Source organism: Zootoca vivipara, chromosome 10, assembly GCF_963506605.1.
Source record: "Zootoca vivipara chromosome 10, rZooViv1.1, whole genome shotgun sequence".
Classification (NCBI taxonomy): Eukaryota; Metazoa; Chordata; class Lepidosauria; order Squamata; family Lacertidae; genus Zootoca; species Zootoca vivipara.
Genome location: NC_083285.1, coordinates 49,421,653 through 49,445,952, shown reverse-complemented (window position 1 = coordinate 49,445,952; position 24,300 = coordinate 49,421,653). Strand labels below are relative to the sequence as shown.

General features: G+C 44.1%; 1 protein-coding gene across 1 annotated transcript in view; it reads right to left on the bottom strand.

The window, feature by feature from the left end:
* Positions 1 to 2,519, bottom strand: part of IGF1 (insulin like growth factor 1) — a 63,654-nt gene extending 61,135 nt beyond the window's left edge. Inside the window, exon 1 of the mRNA XM_035128373.2 lies at positions 2,172 to 2,519. Coding sequence (XP_034984264.1) covers positions 2,172 to 2,234 — 63 coding nt within the window. The 5' untranslated portion in view covers positions 2,235 to 2,519. The remainder of the gene's footprint in view (positions 1 to 2,171) is intronic.
* Positions 2,520 to 24,300: the final 21,781 nt, after the last annotated feature.

Genomic DNA, 24,300 nt, shown 5'->3' with positions numbered 1-24,300 from the left:
TCTGATTACATTTGGACTCTGAGTCTGACTCAGGACAGTGCAAGGAAGGCTAAACACCCCTATAATGAATGACCAATTGTGTTTACAGCTGGGATTTTCACGAATCTCTCCTTCAGGAGAAGATCCAGTGTCTACTACAGTTGGAAAGCGGCAGTCCAAAACAGTGGCACTTAAGGAAGCCAACAGATGGCTTGCTCCATGGCTTTTACACCTTCTTTGCCCTTCTGCAACTCCTCCCATTCAACAAGCTTTAAATCAAGCAGCACATATGAATGTTCCAGCGAAATTTGGGTGAGCGCTGATTCGTCTAAACAGATGACGCTTTCAATTGACTGAAAACATTTCTCAGAGACACAGTGGTGGCAGCAGGGATGCCACAGATTAAAATGCATTCATTTGCCTGGCTGCCCCCAAGAACCCCAAGAACCAAGTATCAGCCTATGCTAAGTAAATACACACGCAAGCTGCCCTGCTTTCAAAGACAGCACCACAAATCATCAATCTGTTATTAGACACATCGTGTGATATAGAAATAACCTAACACAGTGGATGCAATCAAAGTAATGCAGTGGAAGATTTAAACAAGAGGTCTATATGGATGGTTTTCCCAACCGAAAATCACAAGTCACACGGCCTCTAGTTCCCATGGAAGGGGATTAGCAAAATCAATGCAGGCAGCAGAATGGAAAGGAAAGTTGGGGGTAGAATCCACGCAGGTGGCAAAATGTGAAAGAATGTTGGGGAAAGCACCCATACAATATATTGCTTATCTCTTTCTGCCTTTTACCCTTCTTAGAACTTCTGGACTAAAACTGCAGTCCTTCTTAGACTCACTAGGGAGTAAGTCCCTTAAAACTTAGTCAGATGTGATTCTCAGTTACCATTTTTAGGTCATGCACACAAAACTGACAGAAGCTGTCTTCACTTATAAATTGGGATAGCTCAGTTGATTTCAGTAGACCATGGCTAAATGACAGCAATTTGGAATCTGTAGTATATTGGAATGAGACACACACACACACACACACACACACACACACACACACACTTCAGTAGTTTAATTCTAACTCTCCAGTAAACTGAGCAAAGGATGCACTGACTCTCCAATGGCTACTGAATTCAGCAAGATTTGCATTGCATTCTGTTTGCTTCTTCTGTTACAAAATTTCCCCATCTTAAAATGAAATGGATAAATCCTACGTAGATAATAAAAAAAGCAAAACTAAATTGGCACCTACTGCTTTAGAGACTGTGTCAGCTGTACAAAATCCTGCTACAAATGGAAAAACAAAACAAATAAAAAAATTGTTCTTGAAGGATATAATCTTGCTGAGAATGGAAACTTGAGTGAAGGCCAGCTGAGAGAAACAGAGGTCAGTGCATCTACTGAAGCCAAAATTAACCTAAAAAGCTTTTTATGTTCTTAAGGAGCAATGACTAGTAATATGGTATAAAAATTCCATCTCCAACTTTGTCTGACAAAAGCCTCTTTGCAGAGTGCAAAATAAAGCTTGACATGAAGACATCTCTACTTTCCTTAATGCAGAATAACTTAATCTTATCATCAATCTGCATAGCCAGCAAAAGCTGTACATGGTTTCTGTTTTAGAAAAGGAAAAACAAACTTAATGTTGACTTAACAGGAAAGCATTAAAAAGAAGTAAATGTACAACACTGTCAGAAAACAGCTGTACGTTCAATGTTAATTCTGTGCATATGCTGGTAGCAGTCTTACAGAAGTGAACCAGCTACATGCTGTCAAATGGCTATCACAGTGTCAGCATTTGCACCTGCAGAGAAACTTTAAAATTTCTTGCTCCATGCTAGCAGCACTAGGTACAGAAAATGACGTTAGTAGAAATTTCAGGTATGACAACCTAGCCAGAATTTTTGCAAAAAAAGTTTCCCCAATACAAGCTGAATTCCTAAGTACCTGCAATAGCTTTACCTCATCAGTTACCTAGCTGTGTTCAGAACAACCATCACATGCAGTCATTCTTCACATCTGCTAAAACTGTCTGTTCAGCAGTTTAGAAATAAAATTCCTAGTACAGAAATAATGACACTGGGAAAAAGTGCATATAACAGCCTTCTAAGCAGAATCAGATTACACACAATATAATCATAATATTTTCTTCAAAAAGAAAAATCAAATAGGAAGAAAGATTTACCTTCAAGAAATCACAAAAGCAGCACTTAAATAATTGTGTTGAAAGACTGTTGATTTTTTCCATTGCTTCTTAAGTGCAAACTCTGGAAATGAATTGGTTAGCAGTAATAATGAGGTGGGGGAGGGAAGAAAAAAAAGGGAAGAAAAGAAATCCAGAGAGAGGTGAGATGTTGAGAGCAATGTCACATTTCAATATTGAGGACTTTTATTCCATTGCGCAGGCTCTATCTGCACTGATTTTAGCAGTGACAGTGAGATTTAGCAAACAGAAGAGGGATTTAGAGAAAATCCTCACATTTATCTACATTACACAGACACTGTAGACAGGAAACAGCTGGGGGAACATTTGCCTTCTCTCTCTCTCCCTCTCCCTCTTCTGGCAAAGTTACTGAGTAAGGACTTTTTTGGGCACGGTGACAAATAACAGCATACCTTTGCATTCTGAAACTGGAGCACTAGAGCATGTTCTCTCCCCCCCCCCCCGGCCCCTCCTTAGAAGAATGTACATTAGCAAAGGGCAGGGGGAGGAGGAAAAACAGTTTCAGAAGTCAAAGAAACTGAGGCTGCAATGGAAAATGAAATGTATGAATGGTCACGTTTCAGCCGGCTTCACACACAGCCAGAGATCAGCTGTCGTTTACCTTTTAGCTGTACGAAATGAGAAGCTGGATGCGTCTACGCACACTTGAGCCCACCATCAAAACAAGCTCCTGCTAACGTTAACTCTGAAATCACAAGTTTGCAGACTGATCTGTTATAGAATGCTTGATTGGAGGCTTTCTAACATTTATTAAATCACATGAAATCACATTGCAATCTGCCCTACCTTACAGGCTAATGTGATTTCCTATCCTCTCTGACTATAGCAAAGAGCACTTCCATTTCTTTTAGTGGCTGCCTCGTGGTATTTTGTTTATTCTGTTTGTAAAAAAAAAAAGTAATAGAGGGATGAAGGGGTGCTTGGGGAAAAAGGTGGAAGTGGGCAGTGCAACTCAGTCAAGTACATGATCTGCAGGTAGAAGGTCCCTGGTTCAGACCTGGCATCTTCAGGTAAAAAGTTCAGATATTAGTTGGTAAAGGTGGGAGGAAATGTTAATTTTATCCTCCCAGCTTCTCATTTTCCCAATCCAAATCCTGTCCTGTCCTCCACGTTTTGCACCAAATATATATATATATATTCGTGAAAATTCTTCAGCATTTTAGTGTGAATTTCTCCTAATAAACACATTTTTATACAGAGTTTTGACTAACATACAATTTTTTCCAAGCTATTTCCCCATATACAATGCATTTCTGTATATTAATTTCATTAAGGTCTTCATTTTATGCACACTTTCTCCTAATATAAGTATTTTTGTAAGCTTTTTTTGTTTGTTTGAGAACTGCATCACAAAATTTGGATGTGTGAATTTTGAAGTGTTGTGAATTTGATAGATTCTGCTTAAAATGCAAACTGAATCAAATTTCTCTCCCATCCCTGGCCAAGAACTCTGCCTATGGTTTTGCTAGAGGTGCTGTCAAGGCGGGAGTTGGGAGCAAGCCAGTAATAACTCGCAAGATGTCAGTGATGTTAACTCTTTATTCAAATAAACCAAACAGCTCACGGCTAGTGATCACAGCAACTCTTCCCAGTAGGTCTTGCCCCAATGAGGCAGTTGTGAGGAATGAATGACTCCACCTTCCCACCATTCTCTAAGGCTCCCCTCCCCTAGGTCCTTCCCCAGCAACCTGGGGCTCCTTCTTCTTGTCTCTCTTTGCTCCACCCTTTTCATTCCTCTTTGTGTTCTGGGAGACCAGGTTTGGAGGGCAGTTGGATGCAGCAGGAGGGGGAGACTCCCTGGCTTCTTCAGCAGTCTGCTTGATCTCTGCCTCTTAACCCTACTCCTCTCCAGCCACCACTTCTGCCTCTGATTCTGGACTGCCTTCTGCCACAGCTTCTTCCTGCCCACTAAATCCTGTTGCCTCTACAGCTTGCGACACCTCCCCCTGCCCCCCAGTCTGCTCCTTCTTCTCCCTCTGAGCAGGCAGTGCTACTCTCAGTATCCAATGGCGCAGGAGTGGGTTTATCAGTGAGAGGCTCCACCATGCTTGGAGAGGGAGGTAGGGACAGAGAAGGTGCTGGAACACCCAGGGATGGAGGAGACAAGAGAGCAAGTTGAATGATAAGCTGTAGAGTTGGAAGGGATTCTGAGGGTCTTCTAGTCCAACTCCTTGCTACAAAGGAATTTCAACTTAAGCATACATGACAGATGGCTATCCAACCTCCAATGAAGGAGGTCCACCACCTTCTGAGGAAGCCTGTTGCACTATTGAATAGCTCTTGAGGAAGCCCCCATCCAGGATCCTCACTAGCCAATTCCCCCACTCCCAGCAGAGGCCACCACATCCCACTGGAGCTATCCTCTGGGTCCTTGCCCAATTCTCCACCTGCATTGTCACGACTTGGCCACCCCACGATACATTTTACAGGAGATGAATGCATCTTACATTTTTACTCCATTGTGCTACAGACCTTCCCCAATGAGCTAGGCTGAAGGAAAGGGCATACATTTAGCAAGGACTCTACACCTTGACTTGTTCTGCAGCCAGATTACACATTTCCACAGAGGCGGCATTGGGCTTTGGCAAGATATCCACTTTTTATCTTATCGTGGTCTGAAAGGATCTTGTGTGAGATTTGATAAGCAATTTATTGACTCATGTTTGAAGGTCTACACATTTCCTAGAAACCACTGTCAGTATGAAAGGCAGGGGGGAAGAGAAAGATGACTCAGTAGAAGAGAGGCCAAGAAGTCCCTTGTCTGCTTCCCACAGATAAATTGTATTTCTCTTTCTGACTTACGCCAGGAATGCAACTTTCATCAGTCGAACAGATTCCTTAAAACTGTTGGAAATGCTATCTTTGGACTTTATAACTCATACGATATAGAGAGCGAAATGTAGGAACCAGGCTCACAGGGGCACCTTTTTCTCAAGTTGATTGAGGGGGCCCAATGTGACATCCTGACTTTGCACATGTGACATTGCAAGGAGAAGGAGCCAGGGGGTGGAACCAAACACCCTATGCAGCCTCATAATTGGAATTGGACTAATAATAATTAGGGCTGCTTTGCAACAATCAATGCAGGTCTCCATGAACTGCCTTTCGGCTTGATCTACAATTTTCTCTGCACATACATGACAAATGATTTGGGGTGTTATGAAATTTTAATTCAGTGTGACTTAAATGGTGTTTTCTGAGAAGTTCCATTGTGCATAACAGAACTTGCGCACCATTCCCTTGAAGCTGAAGCACCTTGTCTTTTTAGTGCTCCTAAATGCTTAGCTTTGGAGCAGGGGCACCAGCTCCAGGGGGACAAGCCCTTTTGAGCCCCAAATATTTTTGGGGTGGGGGCCATGTTTCATTGGAGTCATGTCATGTGCTTTAAACATTCTTTAAATTCTTCAAAAGCACACAGTGCAAGTAAATAAATAGGTACCGCTCCGGCGGGAAGTAAACGGCATTCTGTGCACTGCTCTGGTTCGCCAGAAGTGACTTAGTCATGCTGTACGCCGGATCCCTCGGCCAATAAAGCGAGATGAGTGCCACAACCCCAGAGTCGTCCATGACTGGACCTAATGGTCAGGGGTCCCTTTACCTTTACCTATGCAACCTTAGAGGGCTTTAAACGGGAATTAAGGAGGGCACATCTATCAGTGACTATTTGTTATGTTATCTAATGGAGTCCTTCAAATTAAGAAAGAGCTTTCATGTGCATGCACACTTCTTCAGATACACTGAAACAGAAGTCACCAGACCCTTATGTATAGTCAGGGGGTGGGGAGGGGTATTACTCGGAAGGGTGGTGGGAATGGGTGATTGGCTGATAGGAGTGGTAAACCTGTTGATGACTGTTAACGACTGTTAATGACTGCAATTGGTCTTGCAGGAAAAAGCAAGGGCTGAGGTGCTAAAGAAAGCTTTATCATGTATAATGAGATAAGAATCCAGTGTCCTTATTCAGACCAGGTCTCTCCATGGTTTTAAGCTTGGTAATGAGTTGCAATTCAGCAACTTCTCTTTCCAGTCTGTTTCTGAATTTTTTCTGTAATAAAACAGCTACTTTGAGATCTTGTATAGAATGTCCTGGGAGATTGAAGTGTTCTCCTACTGGTTTCTCTGTCTTGCAATTCCTGATGTCAGATTTATGTCCATTTATCCTTTGGCGTAGGGTTTGTCCTGTCTGTCCAATATAGAGAGCGGAAGAAGATGTCAGTCTGTACCTGTGCAAGTTTCTTAGAAAGAAGATGTCAGTCTGTACCTGTGCAAGTACAGACCAATTGCAAGACCATACATAAGACTATACATAAGGGTCTGGTGACTTCTGTTTCAGTGTATCTGAAGAAGTGTGCATGCACACGAAAGCTCATACCTATGACAAACTTACTTGGTCTCTAAGGGACTCTAAGGGATTGGAAGGACTTGTTAAAGGTAACATCCAACTCAGAAATGTGAGAACCTTCCCCAACTCACCTCATTTCTTGTAGTTTGGAGTACCGTACATGCAGAGTCTATACAAACCCGTATTATATACAGTGGTACCTCAGGATATAAATGCTTCAGGTTACAAACACTTCAGGTTACAAACTCCGCTAACCCAGAAATAGTACCTCAGGTTAAGAACTTTGCTTCAGGATGAGAACAGAAATCGTGCTCCGGTGGCACGGCGGCAGCAGGAGGCCCCATTAGCTAAAGTGGTGCTTCAGGTTAAGAACAGTTTCAGGTTAAGAACGGACCTCCGGAACGAATTAAGTTCTTAACCAGAGGTACCACTGTCCTAATAGCAAACACATTTGCAAGTGCCGATCTTTATCCAGCCATCATGGTGCTATGCAAGCAGATCAGCAGGCTCAGGAGAACCCCAAGGTTTGCAGAAGTACAGAAAATCTTTAGAAGAGAAACCACAAGTGGGGAGGACTCCCCTCCCCAAAAGGTCAAATAATGCATGCTCATAGTGCATGGAATACTGGCTGTCTCTTAAAGGAGGATTATGGAATGGAGCATCCTGGAAGGGTTGGCTGGCTGGCTTGCAAGCTGAACAGGAGCAGCCCACACAGCAACCTTGTATTGCAGGCCTCACATACCTTGTCTTTTTTTACATTTCTAGGATTTGGTACTCGTACAAATAAATACTAGTATCTTCCATTATGAACTGTAGTAATAAGCTCTAGTTAGAATCCTGTATTTGAAGAAGAACAAGGTCTGCCTAGAAAAGCATTTTATCTCGCTATAGCCCTCTGGTTCCCTGTGGCTTACAGCCCAATACTACAAAACCACTATAATTCAGCATAGTTTGGCAAGGCTGGTAGCCCTAGTGGTCTCCCATTGTCAAGCCATAACCTCTTACAGTAAATTTTTAGAAACTATGAAAATTGGCTAAAGCCGAAGGTAGAAACCACACACAGACCCAATCATCCCATTAAATAACAGATTTTTGATAAACCATAAAGTTAAATGGCCTATAGTAACTGGGGGCGAAATTGCATTTATTTATCCCTTGCTTAAATTTCACAACTTCTTCCAAAGGAAACTTGACATTCAAAGCCTAATCAACAGTAACTCTTTTATTAGATGTACTGAAGACAGACACATACCAACCTGATGCTACCAAGGTGACTAGAACTCTGGGAAATGAGGCATGTAGGTGATCATATTGGACTAAAGAGAACCAGATTTAAATTCCAGCTTTGCTGTACTGAATAGCCTTGAGCAAACCATGGTATTTAACTTTCATTGAAAATGTGCATAGCAAAGACCTAACTTACAGGTTTTGTTATGACAGAAGGACTGCAAAGTTATTTGCACCCAAAATGCACATTATAGATTGTGGCACTGTATTTCAAGCCACATATCAGGAGTGGCAATTGCAATAAACAATGTTGTTTCAGGATTCAGTTTCTTCCACACTGATTTATCTAGCTCTGTCTGTCTTGCATCTGAATCATACGGACAGGGGATTGATGAAGCCAGTGGGCTGCTGATTCAGCCATTTGCATTGTTCTGAGCGATATATCTTCATGTCAGCTCCTATTTTCGTGCATACTACTGGTCAGGTTCTATGTATTGCTTGAAATGCGTTAGCTTAGAACGTATAGGAGGAGTTGCCTTCATGCCATGGGGCTTCATCAGCTCGTCCTTCTCACTACTACCCTCTGAAAAGCCACTCCTGAGGTTGGAGGACCTATCAGTGTGGCATTGGATGGGGCTTGGGTGGGCTGCAGTGGGGAACCTGAAAAATCAGGAGTCGTTCCCATTGCCCCTGGAAGTGCCTTGCATAAATGGAAGGACTCCACTGTTCTAAGCCTCTGCATTTCTAGATATTCTTTTTTTTTTGTAATATCCAGAATCGTGAAGGGAAGTGGACAATTGAGGCCAGAGGCAAGCAGGTTCAAATATGAAAATCTGCAGCTTCAGTGGCAAATAAAACACTCTCTTTTTCAATGCACATCATTCTGATCCCCACCCCCCACTCCAGTCTTAATTTATACTTTACTACTTGAGTGTCCCTGGGATGTTTTCTTCTGTGCTCCTTATTCTCCTATCTCAGATTTACTACAACCCGAAAATGTTGCAGTGGCTGGCTGTTTGTAAAATAAACAGAAGAAACTGTGACATAGCAGTGGGCCAGATGTTCCTGATAGCACGCTGCCAGCAGAAGAATTCTCATCCTTGAAGAAAGTTTTCTAAGTGGTCATGACACTCTTGGTCATGGTAGGGGTTTTTTTTGGTGGTTTTTTTTGCTCCCCACCCCCACTTTTTTTTGGCAAAGCACTCAGTGCCCTAAGACGACTTCTTCAGACTTGGCTCCAGAACTGCCTGAAAAGACCTCCATGCACAATACAAGTCTTAATGAACATGCTGATTATCCATGTGCAGGAATTTAGGCTTGATATATATATATTTTCTAGCAGGCTAGCTTGAAAAGCTGGTTCTGTTGAGCTCACTCTTTCCGGCCCCAGTTGAATTAAAGTTAAGAGAAGGGCCAGGGCTTGAGTGCCAATGCAATTCTGGGCTGCATCAATAGGAGCATAGCATCTAGATCAAGGGAAGTAATAGTACCACTGTATTCTGCTCTGGTCAGACCTCACCTGGAGTACTGTGTCCAGTTCTGGGCACCACAGTTCAAGAAGGATACTGACAAGCTGGAACGTGTCCAGAGGAAGGCACCAAAAATGGTCAAAGGCCTGGAAACGATGCCTTATGAGGAACGGCTTAGGGATCTGGGCATGTTTAGCCTGGAGAAGAGGAGGTTAAGGGGTGATATGATAGCCATGTTCAAATATATAAAAGGATGCCATATAGAGGAGGGAGAAAGGTTGTTTTCTGCTGCTCCAGAGAAGTGGACACGGAGCAATGGATTCAAGCTACAAGAAAGAAGATTCCACCTAAACATTAGGAAGAACCTCCTGACAGTAAGAGCTGTTCGACAGTGGAATTTGCTGCCAAGGAGTGTGGTGGAGTCTCCTTCTTTGGAGGTCTTTAAGCAGAGGCTTGACAGGCATATGTCAAGAATGCTTTGAATGTGTTTCCTGCTTGGCAGGGGGTTGGACTGGATGGCCCTTGTGGTCTCTTCCAACTCTATGATTCTATGATTCTATGACTTTGCATGTGCTACAACCCTGGTTCTAACTCTGACATCTCCAGCTGGGACTGGCAAGGTAAGGAGATGTCCTTACCTGAAACCTTGGAGAGATGCGGCCAGTCAGTTTAAACAATGCTGAGGTTCAATGACCTGACTTAGAATAAAGGCAGCTGCCTATGTTTCTTTGTACAGTGGAACCTAGGTTTAAGAACAGCTTAGTTTATGAACAACTTGGATTAAGAACGCTGCAAACCCAGAAGTAGGTGTTTTGGTTTGTGAACTTTGCCTTGGAATAAGAACATGTTTCGCTTTCTGTTGAGTGTGTTCCATTTGTAAATTGAGTCCCCTGCTGCTATGGGAAAGCACGCCTTGGTTTAAGAATGCTTTGGTTTAAGAACGGACTTCCGGAACAGATTAAGTTCGTAAACCAAGGTACCACTGTATAGAAGAAGCATTTCTCACGAGACAGCAGAGACCACTGGAAACTCTCTCTTTGCGCATCAGACCAGTGGCATGGGGGGGGGGGGTTTGTGGTCCCAGGTGCAGAATTCTGAGGGGGCACAACCCAGTGTGCCCACAATAGGCCCCCACGCCAAGGCTGTGGGGCTGCCACTTTCTGGAGCCACAGGTAGGCAAGCCGGGCCCAGGCTAGGTCTTCAGGCTAGGTCTTCAGGCACCTCCTTCTTGCGGCTGGTGAAGAGAAGCCTGTCCTGGGTGGAATTCCCACCAGCCAGATACTGGACATTTCCTGGCCCACACCAGTCCTTCCCCGGTGCCTCCCTCCCAGCATGTGTCATTGGGCAAAGCACGTGCCCCGCAGTGGGAACATGGAGAGGAAAGCTGCCCGCTCACCCAGAGCCTGTTGGTGCCCACCCTTGTGCTGCACGGCCAAAGAGGGGTGGGCAGGGAAGGGCTGCACTTGGTGCCTCAGCCTGTTCGCTGCTACCATCCTCCTAGACCTGCTGCAGCTCTAGCACTTCTGGGACGCCACCCAGCCCACCAAGGAGCACCAGCCGCTGCTTCTCTGGGAGTTCGCTAAGCTGAGAGGGCGAATGCGGTGACTGGCAGGCAACCTCCATGAGGAGCAGGTACAGCAGGGGTGCAGGGAAGTCCACTTGTTGCCTCCTACACAATGTCTGCAAGGAGGTTAGGAGGTGCAACCCTTGCCTTGCCCCGGGTGCTGCCAATGCATGCTATGCCACTGCATCTGGCACATGCCTTGTTCATGAAAATGTATTTGAATTCTCACAGATCTCTCTCCCTGCTGCTGCTGTTCCGCAGGAGGCTAAAATGATGGCAGGCTATTGTGGCATCTGCTGTTGCAGAGACAAGTTGGGTTGCCTTAGCTCTGGATTTCCTCCACTGGACCAGACGGCCTATAAAACCTATTCCAGGTCTGTGATTTGTTTCTCAGAAGAAGAAAATTGGTTGGGCCACAGCTTAGACTGCAGAGTTGCTTAGACGATAAGATTCTGTATTTGCAGATCAGACAGGTGGGAAATTAGTGCACGGACAGCATGTGGCCTACACTGGCAGGTCCAGCACCAACATCCAGGGCCGTCTCAACCATGTCGGGCACCCTGGGGCCGTGGTGCGGAGATCGCTCCGGCGCCTCCGCCCTGCCCCGTTTCTTGTCGCGGCTGGTGGGCGGGCGCAGGGCGCAGCACGGCTTCCACGCGGCTCTGCCGCACGATGCCCCCCCTGCCGGGCCGGCGCCCTGGCACCCCGCGCCACCCAGCCTACCCCTAGAGCCGGCCCTGCCAACATCTGGCACCTGGGGGCTGCTACCAGAGCCCTAACAGCTTCCAGGAGTCACCAACAGAGGAGAGGGCCTATCAGAGCCAGAGGACATTTTGCCCCCAGCACCATCTCCACCCTAGAATCATTTCTGCCCATAGGGATCAGATGGACACATATTAATTGAGTAGTATAGTGAGCGTACTTTGAAGTAAATATTTCTCTAATTTTTTTATGTCCTTTAAACTGAGAGTTTTATTACATCCAGAGGTGCATTGAGATACCCACCTTGTCTCAATGCAGCACTAGTGAAGAAAATACTGTGCATCACTGCTGCTTCTCTCCACGTCAGTGGAATGATTGATGGCTGTTGAAATGGCCAGATAATGAACAGATGTACATAACATACAATATGAATATGCAAGAGGTGGAGGTCAGGGACGCTAGAAATATTACTCTTAATATTTAAGCAAATAATAGTAATAATATCCTGGCTCTCATTATAGCCTATATACCTTTGAGATGGCTTTGGTTTGCCAAGTAACAAAGATCTGGCCAGCTTCTCAAAGGTTGCTAATTGGTAAGGATTTGTGCCAAAGAATAACAATATTGTTTTGGTCAGGAATAACTGACACGTAGATATTTTAGAGTGTACAGGAGGGTTGCCTTATTGATGCCATATGGCAGGACAGATTAATGGCCAACGTTGGGATAATGAGTATCACAGACTTGTGCATGGTGACTCTTTCCAACCGCAGCTCTTTAAGAGCTACATAAAAATGGAAGGGTTGCTAACATGCTACTTGGTAATCTACATTAGACCTCATCATGTTTAACTTTGGGAGCCAAGGCAGCATTAACATATTTTGCTTTTAAAATATATGGCCACTTTTTCTAGCCTGGTCCTATTAACACCGATGACTCATCTTTGTCACAAAGACCGCAGAAAAGCATGGCAAGGAGGCAAATATGTACTTAAATAGTCCACAGTCCATGGACATTTGTTTGACCGCAGGAAAACTGAAATGGTCCTGCGTGTACTTACGGACAAACCGGTTTGGAATTAGTCATAACTGGATTTGCAACAAGATATTGCAGTATGGACTGCTCCTGTTCATTATTCCAGTCTGCCAGCCATGCCTCCTTCCATAAGATGCCTTTCCACCCCCCTCCAAAAATTTAGTCAACTTTCCATGGCCAATGAACAGTGGGACCAGTTTGGAGATCTCCCCCCCCCCAACCTTTTTGTCCTTCAGCAAACCTTGGGGTTCTCCAGTCTTCTTGATACCTTCCTCCGGTGGATAGTGCCATTTTTGCTACATAAGCAACAAAACATGCATGGACGTTGGAAATAAAGGGAATCATGTAAATTTTCCAGAAACAATCCTCTGAACAGTCTACAAATGTCCCATGGGATTTATTAATGAGAAAGTTTTAGTATTTATCTCTGTGTGTTCACAGAAGTTTTCCCACCTATTTTAACTTCACAACACCACTGTGAGGTAGCTTAGGCAACTGGCATAGTGCCTGGCGTGCTATGGTCCATGGGGTCACGAAGAGTTGGACACGACTAAACGACTAAACAACAATAAGTTCACCTCGTGAGCTTTACTGAGGATTTGAATCTGGATCTCCTCATTCCTGGTTTAGAACTTTAACCACTGCACCACACTGACTCTCTGATATACTGTACTAGCAAAAACAGCTGATTTCCCAAGAATAGCAAGAGACTAGGATGAGAAGTGATGAGAAAAGGCCTGGAGAAAAACGACATTGGGGAATTGTCAGGGCTGTGTGGGAGATTTGTCAGAAGAATAAAAGCTGTTTCAGTGAATCTGAAGGGAGATGTAATGTCAGGGAGATGTGATGAGGGAAAGCAAGAACATTTGAACTCATGCTTTGTAAAGCTGAAAGAGATGAACTTGGCAGAAGGACCAAGAAGTCTTGAGGGTTTTGAACTATGGATGGCTAAGGCTGCTTCTTCTTCTTCTTCTTCTTCTTCTTCTTCTTCTTCTTCTTCTTCTTCTTCTTCTTCTTCTTCTTCTTCTTCTTCTTCTTCTTCTTCTTCTTCTTCGTTTCTTTTTCTTTTTTAGTCTTCTCCATAAAGCAGAAAACAAATGAAAACAGCTCTGCCATTAGGTTGAGTGAGATAATTGCCTCAGGTGGTGGATGCTGTTTGTGTGGCATAATAATTGTGGTAGCCACATCATCTGTTACTGTCTGTTGGAAGACAGAGCTGTGTGGACCACATAGTCTGCTCTACATCCAGCCAACTAACCTGTTGCCCTCAGGTGTGACAGAAGACACTGACTCATTTCCATTGAAGAAGTTCATATTCAGTTGCCAGTCCAGCTCCTGTATGTGGAATGGGAGCAGGGCGCCATCTTGTCTTCCTCCTCAGGTAGCAAAATGTTTTGAGTTACAGGCTGGCTGTGCCTATATCCATGAAAATCCAACGCGCCCCCCCCCCCAATTCCTTGAGTAGTCAATAATAGCCTTTATCATAACTTTATCGTAATTTTCCAGGTATGTCCCTGATTTAGAGAAGCCACCCCGGTTTCTGATTTGATCCCGGAATGTCCCACTTTTCCTTAGGACGTCCCTATTTTCACTGGAGTATTGTTGAAGGGTATCGAGTTTTCTGACCCCCGAGTCAGGTTTTTTTAAAATGTTTAATGTTTTACTATGTTTTTATATATGTTTGAAACTGCCCAGAGTGGCTGGGGCAACCCAGTAAGATGTCTGGGGTATAAGTAGTAAAATTATCATTATGGAGTAGGGTGTCCCTGTTTTCATCGGGGAAATGTTGGAGGGAATGTAAAATGAAGGGGCAGTTTCTCATTTATTAGGCTATACCAGAGTTGTTGTTCATCCATGGGGCAAAACTGGATACTGTATAGCGGAGGCTGAAAAAATTGTTTAAATTGTGAGTTTGCTGCAGTCTTATATGAAGCTGGGACTGAGGAATCTGATTTAGACATGGGATGGGGAATTTGTGATCCTCCAGTTACTGTTAGATTCCGGCTCCCATCAGCCTCAGCCAGCATTGCCAATGGTCAGGGATGATGGGAGTTGTAGTCACACAACTGCCAAAGGGCTATGGATCCCCTATTCCTGGCCCAGATCTTTGTTTTGTTCTGCAGTCCTGATCACTTTACAGAATATAGGAAGAAGAGAAGGTAGATGGGGAGGAGGAGGAGGAGGAAAAGAATGTGAATTAATAATTATTTATCATGTTGAAAACAACAAAGGGGAAAAAACTATTTTCATGATTGGTTTAGTTGGTATTTGCATATGCACAATGACTTCGGGAAAGATGTCTGTTTTTTTCACACTGTCATCTTGACACATGAAAATCAAGTGGAGAATAGCAAGAAAGCAAAACAGGAAAAAGTTGTGTTTCCCCCCACAGTTCTGCAAATCTTGTGTAATGTAGTAGAAGATCACATGCAACTGAAGTTTTAAAAGGTGCTTCTTCTTCCTCTATCCCTCCCTGAGTAGGTTAAAGAATACTACAGGTACTACAGAATCACAAGGATTGCCAGGGTAACAGAGATGAGCCAGCTGTCATGAATTGAATAATTCCCTATCATACTGTAAGAGAGAGGAGGCAGGAAAGGGCTGATGGAGGCTAGGGCTGGTGACCAAATCTGCTCTTCAGGAGAGGCGGAGAGAGCGAGAGTTTGGCTGCAGAAAACCTTGTTGAACTCAGTTTAAACATTTTGACTGCTGGAAATCATGTTTGTTTATCCACAATAGGGAACTGAAACTGAACTCAAGGCAACTTTTTTTCTTTCTTAAAAAAACCCCCTCTTCATTTAAATCCTGACCGTCGAGAATCTTGGAGAGGGGATGTTTGAAGATATTGTGACTATGCTCTGTAAAGCTGGACAAAGCTTTCTTGATTTTTTTTAACACCCTGGGACCCAAAACTAGTCATTCTACACAGCAGGAAACAAGTAGATCACAGATGCAGACAAGGGGTGCATCCCATTTTATCTCTTTCGTGGTGACCCACTGTCCTCAGTTTCCCAAAGGGATGGTGGTTGCTATATTCTCAACAACCATAGGCAGCCTGCAAGCAGTTTACATTCAAAGTAGGAATTCTCAAACCCTTTCTTACATGGAGGAGGGAAGGGAGTCTTAAAAAAAATAAAAATAAGATTTATGACTCAGTTTCATAATCTCTTATTTGACAGCAGCTGGTGATACAAAGTGTGGAGTCTATTGGATTAGTTTATATAACAGATGGCTCTGTTTTCAAATTTACTCCAAATGTTCGGATGCTTCACTAAATTAATATTTCCCATCTGATGATGGGCTAAGCTTGAATCACTTACTTTCCAAAAACCAGAACAAAAAACCAACAAAAGAGTTCAGAAAGAGCATCTGGGATATTCACGCTTTATTTTAAAATGATAGGCTGGAGACATTTGGACAGGATGCAAAGTTAGGTTGAAGTCAAGGTGTGGAATGTAATAAATGATCATGTGCTACTCTTGGTTTCATGAATCACCTCTATGTGGAGTATGAATGGTTCTTGTAGAGGGGATGCAAAGGGAGCAAGGATGGTGAACCTCTCCTAGGGCCACATGCTATTCTCCTGAGGCTGCTGAGAACGCACGGTTTTGCTGGAGGTATAGCCCCTCAAACACATGGACACAACCATGTTGAAATGGCTTGAGCAAGGGCTTTGGGAGATCACATGACTGGCAAACTATGGCTGGGCAAAATAAAAAAATTCCTTCAGTAGCACCTTAAAGACCAACTAAGTTTATATTTTGGTATGAGCTTTCGTGTGCATGCACACTTCTTCAGATGCCATGCACACGAAAGCTCATACCAAAATATAAACTTAGTTGGTCTTTAAGGTGCTACTGAAGGAATTTTTTTATTTTGCTTCGACTCAGACCAACACGGCTACCTACCTGTAACTAGAACTATGGCTGGGCAGTGACGGAAAGATGACTGTCCATAGCCACAACCATATCTGCAGCAGCCCTGCTGTTCGTGCTGTCCAGGGCAGAAGGTGGGAGACAGGAAAAAGCCTATGCTAGGTTACACCAGCATAGTGTGCTGCAAGGTGATGGCAGTGAGGCTGGATCAGGATCCAATAGCACTCAGCATCACTCCACGGGTGGACAGGCAGGGCTGTTATGGGCTGGCCAGAGGGAGACCTCCTCCTCATTTGTGTGGGAAATGGATCGAGGAGTAAATCTGTAGATTTAGATCTAAACCTCCTATCCCACATGTGTGGGAGAAACACAGAAGTAATATGGATGTGAAGCCTTTTTTTAGCAGAGTAAAACACTTAGAAGTTTTGCAGCTTATTAAAGCTTAGGAATTAGGCAGTTATATCTTTTTATCCCTTCTATTTGTGGTCTGTTGACCTCCTCTTTTCCACCCCGTTGCAGAGAATGAACCACATGTTTTCAGTAAGAGGAACAGGAAAAAAGGGGTTACTTACATTTCAATGCAGGCAGCAAATACAACAAAGTAGTGTGCAGAAAATTGCTCTTAAGTTACAGTAAAATAAAAGCTGGCAATCTTAGCTAAAATTGCTGAAAGCAGGAGGTTTAGTCATGCATGTCTGGTCAGCTTGGAGGCATGGTGGAAAAAGAGAGTCTCCTCCTCACAGGCAGAAGGAAATATAAAGTCATAGCTGCCAAGTCTCCCGCTGAAAAATGCAGGATCAGCAGCGGCACGGCACCGGAAGTCGCTTCTACGCATGTCCGGACATGCGTGGAAGCAACTTCCGGTGCCGCTCTGCCCGATTTTTGGTGCCCCAGAGCGGCACCGGAAGTCGCTTCTACGCATGTCTGGACATGTGTAGAAGTGGCTTCCGGTGCCATGCTACCCATGTATGGGCACCAGAAATCGGGCTGCGCCAGGACCAAAATGGAGCCTCCCTGGCAGGTAGGAAATCCGGGGGATTTACGGGATTTTTTCCAATCCGGGCTGCCAGCGGGAAACGGTTTAAAATATGGGGGTTTCCCGCGAAAAATGGGAGACTTGGCAGCTATGTATAAAGTATTGTCTTCTTTGTTACAGAGTTCTTGCCTAGATAAGGCAAAGGAAGTGATCACACACAGAGGGTGCCCTCTGGGAAGTTCAAGAACTCTGTGTACTAGCCCTGTGCCTGTCTAGCACAAACACCACAATTCATACATACCCCAGTGTGGCAGAATCAGGGGGTTGCATTGTGTCATAAAGCATGTACCGTGTTTCTCCAAAAATAAGACACCGTCTTATATTTATTTTTCCTCAAAAAAACACATGGTGGCTTATTTTCAGGGGATGTCTTATTTTTTACTAAGTATGCCTATCACTATGGCTTATTTTCGGGGTATGGCTTATTTTCGGGGTATGGCTTATTTTCGGAGAAACACAGTAAGTGCCTTGACCCTTTACTCTAATGGGGGAAAGTTTAAGATATCTTATTTCCAATTCTGTGGATTCAATGTCTTAACACTAAAATTGTTTTTATCTATTGCTTAAATGAGCCTATGGGTTTGGACTTCTGAGTCAACCTTCATGCTGGTCAGACCAATCCTATGCTGTACAGCAGATGGAAAATTAGTGGTAGAGGAACTACCATACCCAAAGCCCTCTCTCATACTAGCAGGCCAAAAGGTAATGGGGGCAATTTCTCACCTTTTCTTCATGCTGGTTCTCTCTCTCTCCTTCCCTCCCTCCCTCCCATTGGTTCCAGTGAGAAGGAAAATTGGTATGTCAACTCCACAGCTCTTCCACATTTCCTATCATTACAGAGACACAGCCTGGGAAGGACGGGGGGCGGGGCGCTTAGGATCCAGTGGATCCTAAGTCTCCCCCAATGTTGGCCCTGGGACATACCAAAGGGTTGTGCTACATGCTGCTGGTTAATAGTATTGTGTATGAGGAATTGATTCACCCCCAAATGTCTAGAACGGGGAAAGAAAAATATCAATTAATAAGTATTATTCATCATTAAGGCACCCATTTTGGGTGCCTGGGAGCACATGATTGTTATTACAATGTGGTAGTTGCTTGAACACTGAGCAGTAGGCAAAAGGTGAGATGCCAACTCTTATTCATTGCTACGCACACAAAAACAAAGCGAACGTTGGGTTGAGCATCTCAAAAGCAGGAATTGTAGAAACGAGGGATGGAAAGCCAATGTTAGATCATCTACACAAGATTATTTCTCCTGCTAAGGCAAGCATTTTACTGCCGAACAATTGTTTCTTGCCCAAAGCCACAGAAGGAATTGGAGCGAGTGCCAGGATTAGAACCTGGCTCCTTGTGTTCTACTCAGGCAACCAGAGCGTGCTGCAGTAAAACAGTGTGCTCCAAACATTAATGAAAACCAGTTGCAATGACATGACCAGTTTGCTGTTGGTTGTTAAAATACCTCCTGTGGTTTGGACCCAACCGTGTGGACCTGCAAGGACTCGTGAGGAAACAGCCACCCCCACCCCGGTTTTCCCTCTTTGTCCTCAGGGTCTGAACATGATTTTTGTTGAAGGCCACAGCACTGCCTTGCTCAGCTCATCTATCACATCCAGGGATCCCAGAGCCATTTAGAAACAATAAATCTGGTGCCATGGTGTAGCCAAAATGCACAGAGCAGGCTCCAGGAGCCGGCTGGTCGCATACGCAGCAAAATGATTGAGCTTGGTCATATTCGCAGCCAAAATGGATTACCAGGATTACTGTTGCAGGAAAATTGTTTCACTGATGGTATCAGGAGTTGTCAACCTTTTCAGGTCTGTGGGGGCACATTTGGAATTTGGAGCGAATACTATGGGTGCCACTCCATCTGATCATTTTTCTCTTCCGTCACCCAGATCACACACACTCACCTTGCGAAAGACTGAGAGGAAGTGTGCACCCACACACCAATACCATATCTGCACCTTACACTTTGAGCACTATTATACCGCTATAAGAGCCATGGCTTCCCCCAAAGCATCCTGGGAATGTTATCTCCCCTCCAGTACTGGAGTTGTTACGTTTCCGAGTACAATTCAAAGTGTTGCTGCTGACCTTTAAAGCCCTAAACGGCCTCGGTCCAATATACCTGGAGCGTCTCCACCCCATTGTTCTGCCCTGACACTGAGGCCCAGCTCCAAGGGCCTTCTGGCAGTTCCCTCACTGTGAGAAGCGAAGTTACAGGGAACCAGGCAGAGGGCCTTCTTGGTAGTGGCACCAGCCCTGTGGAACGCCCTCCCACCAGATGTCAAAGAGAAAAACAACTACCAGACTTTTAGAAGACATCTGAAGGCAGCCCTGTTTAGGGAAGTTTTAAATGTTTGATGGACTACTGTATTTTAATATTTTGTTGGAAGCTGCCCAGAGTGGCTGGGGAAACCCAGCCAGATGGGCGGGGTATAAATAATAATAATAATAATAATAATAATAATAATAATAATAATATATATATTATTATTATTATATCACAGGGGTACATTTCCCAGAGTGGGAATTCTGGGAATTCTGGGAAATGTGGTTCTGTGAGGGGAATAGTGGATCTTCTCATTACCCTTAACAAACTACAGTTCCAGGATGCTCTGGGGGAAGCCATGACTATTAAAGGGGTATAATAGTGCTTCAAATGTAATGTGCAGGTGGGACCTTCATTTTTCTATGGGATCTAGTAAAGGTTTGATCCAGGCCTTGACAAGCACATAGAACTATGAGCAAGGTATTATCACTTAAACTCAAAATCCTCTTTTTTAAAAACAACAACAACTGTGTGCATCAAACCTCTGGAACATTCAGTGCTACAAACGAACACATTTTGTTATAGTAGGAGCTGATCATTATTTTTTTTGGCCCAAATTCTAAAAGTTGTTAATTAAGTAAAACTCCCTCCGGTTTCTATGGGAATTTTGCTGGTATGACCACAGAATTTGGCTAAGTTTTTATTGTTCGCGATTGACATTATATTTGATGCTGTGCAGAACCCAAAAAATAGGCTACACTTGTCCTGAGAAACCTGCAGTTTAAACAAATGGACAACGACCCCATATGCATTGAGAAACGCCTTATGAGTAAGTTATGAACTAATGGTTTGGGCTGGGATCCGAGGAAGAGAGGCGCAGGCTCATAAGCAAACTGCATACATAGCTGGAGCATTGCTTGCTGTTTTCGCCATTGCATTTCCTGTCGTGAAGAGGTAAGGAAGACTAGTTGACATTTTAGGCATAGCTGCCAAGTTTTCCCTTTTCTCGCGAGGAAGCCTATTCAGCATAAGGGAAAATCCCTTAAAAAAAGGGATAACTTGGCAGCTATGATTTTAGGGTAGAACTAGGCACATACTTCTCTCTCCCTACCACGTGTTCTCTGAAAGCCAGGAATAACCAGAAAACTAATCATTCACTAGTGGGACACGGGTGGTGCTGTGGGTTAAACCACAGAGCCTAGGGCTTGCCGATCAGAAGGTCAGTGGTTCGATCCCCGCGATGGGGTGAGCTCCTGTTGCTCGGTCCCTGCCAACCTAGCAGTTCGAAAGCATGTCAAAGTGCAAGTAGATAAATAGGTACCACTACAGCAGGAAGGTAAACAGTGTTTCCGTGTGCTGCTCTGGTTCACCAGAAGCAGCTTTGTCATGCTGGCCACATGACCTGGGTTGAACAAACTAATAGGTCACTTTATTAATTACAAAACAGACAGACAGGCAGTGGGAAACTATTGGGGTTTATTTATCTGTTTTATATTTCTATGTATTTTTTAAATGTAGCTTAGAGATTTTTAAATATTAAGCAATATAGAAAGGCTTTCAAATAAATAAACAAACAAACAAACAAACAAACAAATAAATAAATAATATTATCACATGATGCTGATGTTTCGGACATCTAGAAGTTGTTTTAGAAGCTCCTCCTTAAGCTGGAGCTGATTCTCTGTTATCCTATCTTGAGCACTGGATATTTTAAAAATTCATATACCAATAAAATTTTAATTAATAAATTGTAGGATGTTTCGCAAATACAGAGGGTGATATCCACTGTTAGTCATATTCAGACCTATTACAACCAAAGGGCTCAGCCTACACTGAGTAGTATGACTCAGTTGGATATCATCCAATACCTGTCTTATTTTACCCACATCACCAGTCCTTCTTCTGTTCATCATTATAAATGAGAAGGGAAATAAACTTTATCTTAAACAAGATATTTTTTTGTAATTCTTATTTTTTGTAATTTGTATATTTGAAAGCAGGGCATTGGAAACCAAATCTGTATTATTCTAGTCAGACCTGCCTGAATTGTTGCTAAGAAATCTTAGCCTCATTCAGAATTCTCACCTTAGTTTAGGTATCCTTAGAATTAAAAATAAATAAATAGTGTAGCTGGTACCCTACTTGTAATTTTTAACACACACACACACACACACACACACACACACACACACACACACACACCCCTTTGTAACCTTTCCTCATAGAGGAATTGCTCTGGTCCCATAGTTAGTTTGCCATTTTCAGCATCTTTCCTAACTCTACGATATCCTTTACCTGGTACCCTAGAAACCTCTGCAACACACAGCGGGTTCTGGGACAGACTTGCAGGCAAGAGTGTTTTCCAAAGCTGGAAAGCTCGAGAACCACTGAACTAGACCAAGTAATCCCTTCCCAATTGAGCAGAAGGACTCCAAAGGAGTGACTACTGAACTTAATAAGCAGCATCCTCAAATCTTGACTGAAATAAATCCTGTTTCTGATTACGAATTCCAGAAGGGCTTGTGCAGGCAAAGGTAGCTGTGGGAAACTAGCCGGTATCAACGCCTCCCCCCACCCTTCTCCTTCAGCTCCACTCAGAGCAGGTTTAGGAATAAGCTGTGCAATCCTAACAGTCTTATTTCACACACTGAGGGTGAGTTAAGGACAGCTTTTCCAACCCCAGTGATAAATTTCCTGGCTTTTGTGGCCTTCAGTTATATCCTTAATGTTGCTTGGACATTTTTCAGTGTGGTTGAATGTATACTAGAACTTGTTCTTTTGTGACAACAGGATTTATCCTGGCTTCTGTTCCAATACCACTGGAAACTGGAAGCAGGCTCAGGAGTGTGAGCTTGTTCTCTAAACATTTTAGAGACTCCGCCACCATTTCTGTGCAGGTTTTGGGTAGCAGCGCTGAAATCCTTCAATAATAATAACAACAAAAAGCCTGTGTTAATCTAATGTCAACAGGGCATGCAATCTTACTGCCTAATTGGCCAGTTTAGCATTAGGAAAGCAGGGGAAAGAAAAGAACATGAGTGCCTGCATATGTTCTTCCTTTATGTGCACCAATGTATGCAGAAATTGACCACACAGCTCAAGACATTTCACTGCTGCATTTGGCCAGTGGTTTAGCAAAGTCAGGTGGTACCCTGGACTGCAATCTACTCATAGTGAAAAAAAGACTGGCTGTGATCTACCCATTGTCATTGCCAGTTGTTGTTCAGCATTTTTTAGGGGCGGGTTGGCCAAAGTTGTTGAGTTTTTTGGGGGAGGTTACAGGGTTTGGGTCTTGAGTTGAGGGAACTTCTGCTTCTATCCTTCCCTCCACCCTCCACTTGTTTGCTCGCCTGCCTCCTTCCCGTCCTCTCCCTGTCTGCATGCCTCCTCCAGCGTGGTGTAGTGGTTAAGAGCGGTGGACTCGTAATCTGGTGAACCGGGTTCGATTCCCCGCTCCTCCACATGCGGCTGCTGGGTGACCTTGGGCTAGTCACACTTCTCTGAAGTCTCTCAGCCTCACTCACCTCGCAGAGTGTTTGTTGTGGGGAAGGAAGGGAAAGGAGAATGTTAGCCACTTTGAGACTCCTTCGGGTAGTGATAAAGCGGGATATCAAATCCAAACTCTTCTTCTTCTTCTTCTTCTTCTTCTCTGGCAGCCTGGGAGTGTGGGGCTGTCAAAATGGCAAAGTGATGCAACTCCCCCCTTCCCCCGACGGCTCACAGTAGGCGGGAGTCACGGGCAGGCAACATGCCGAATGTCACCCTCCTCGGTGATGACACCCGAGGTGGTCCTCCCCCACTGCCCCCACCTTGATCCGCCCCTGCATTTGGCTACACTGTGCAATCCAACAACGGGGTCAAGTGTACCCCCTCCCCAGATTTCTCTCTCTGGCCCTCAGAATGATTTCCTGGCCACATCCCCTTCTTAGTCACATACACTCCCCCCAGGGCCACACTTCTTTTATACTCCTTGTGACTGTTGTTGCCTGGCTGGAATGTATCCTTGAATTCTGATTAAGCTTCTCGGTGGCTTGGGTGATTGATAGAGAAGGGTGAGTAAGTGTCTGTAGAAATTAGCCTATTGTCCAAAGGTTAAAAAAAATAAAATCATTTGCTCCTTTGCCCACTTCAACTCTGGCTCAAGGCTGCCCAAATGTCAACTTTTGATCTTAGCAGCTGGCTATAGATTATAGCATAGACACTATGGGGGTCTGCCATCCTCCTCGCCCTTCCCCCAATTAACTTCTGTCTCCAGGGCCCATCAAGGGCCTTCCCTAGGTCTCAGGTTTTGCCCGCAAAATCTCAGGATCTGGAATGGTCCTGAGTTGGCATCCCTATTATTATTTTGTAATAAAAATCAGCATTGATGACTAAGGAAAGACTAATGGCATAATGGGAAATTGCTATCGGCCTCCTTTGGTGTGTAAGTGGCTGGTGGTAGTCCATTGCCATATGGATTGGCAGAAACTACCACAGTGACAGAACCCAGGTTAATCCAGATGTTTCATTGTTCTTTGATTTACACATACAGTATTGGCATTCTTTGGTGAGGTTCTTCTCTCACC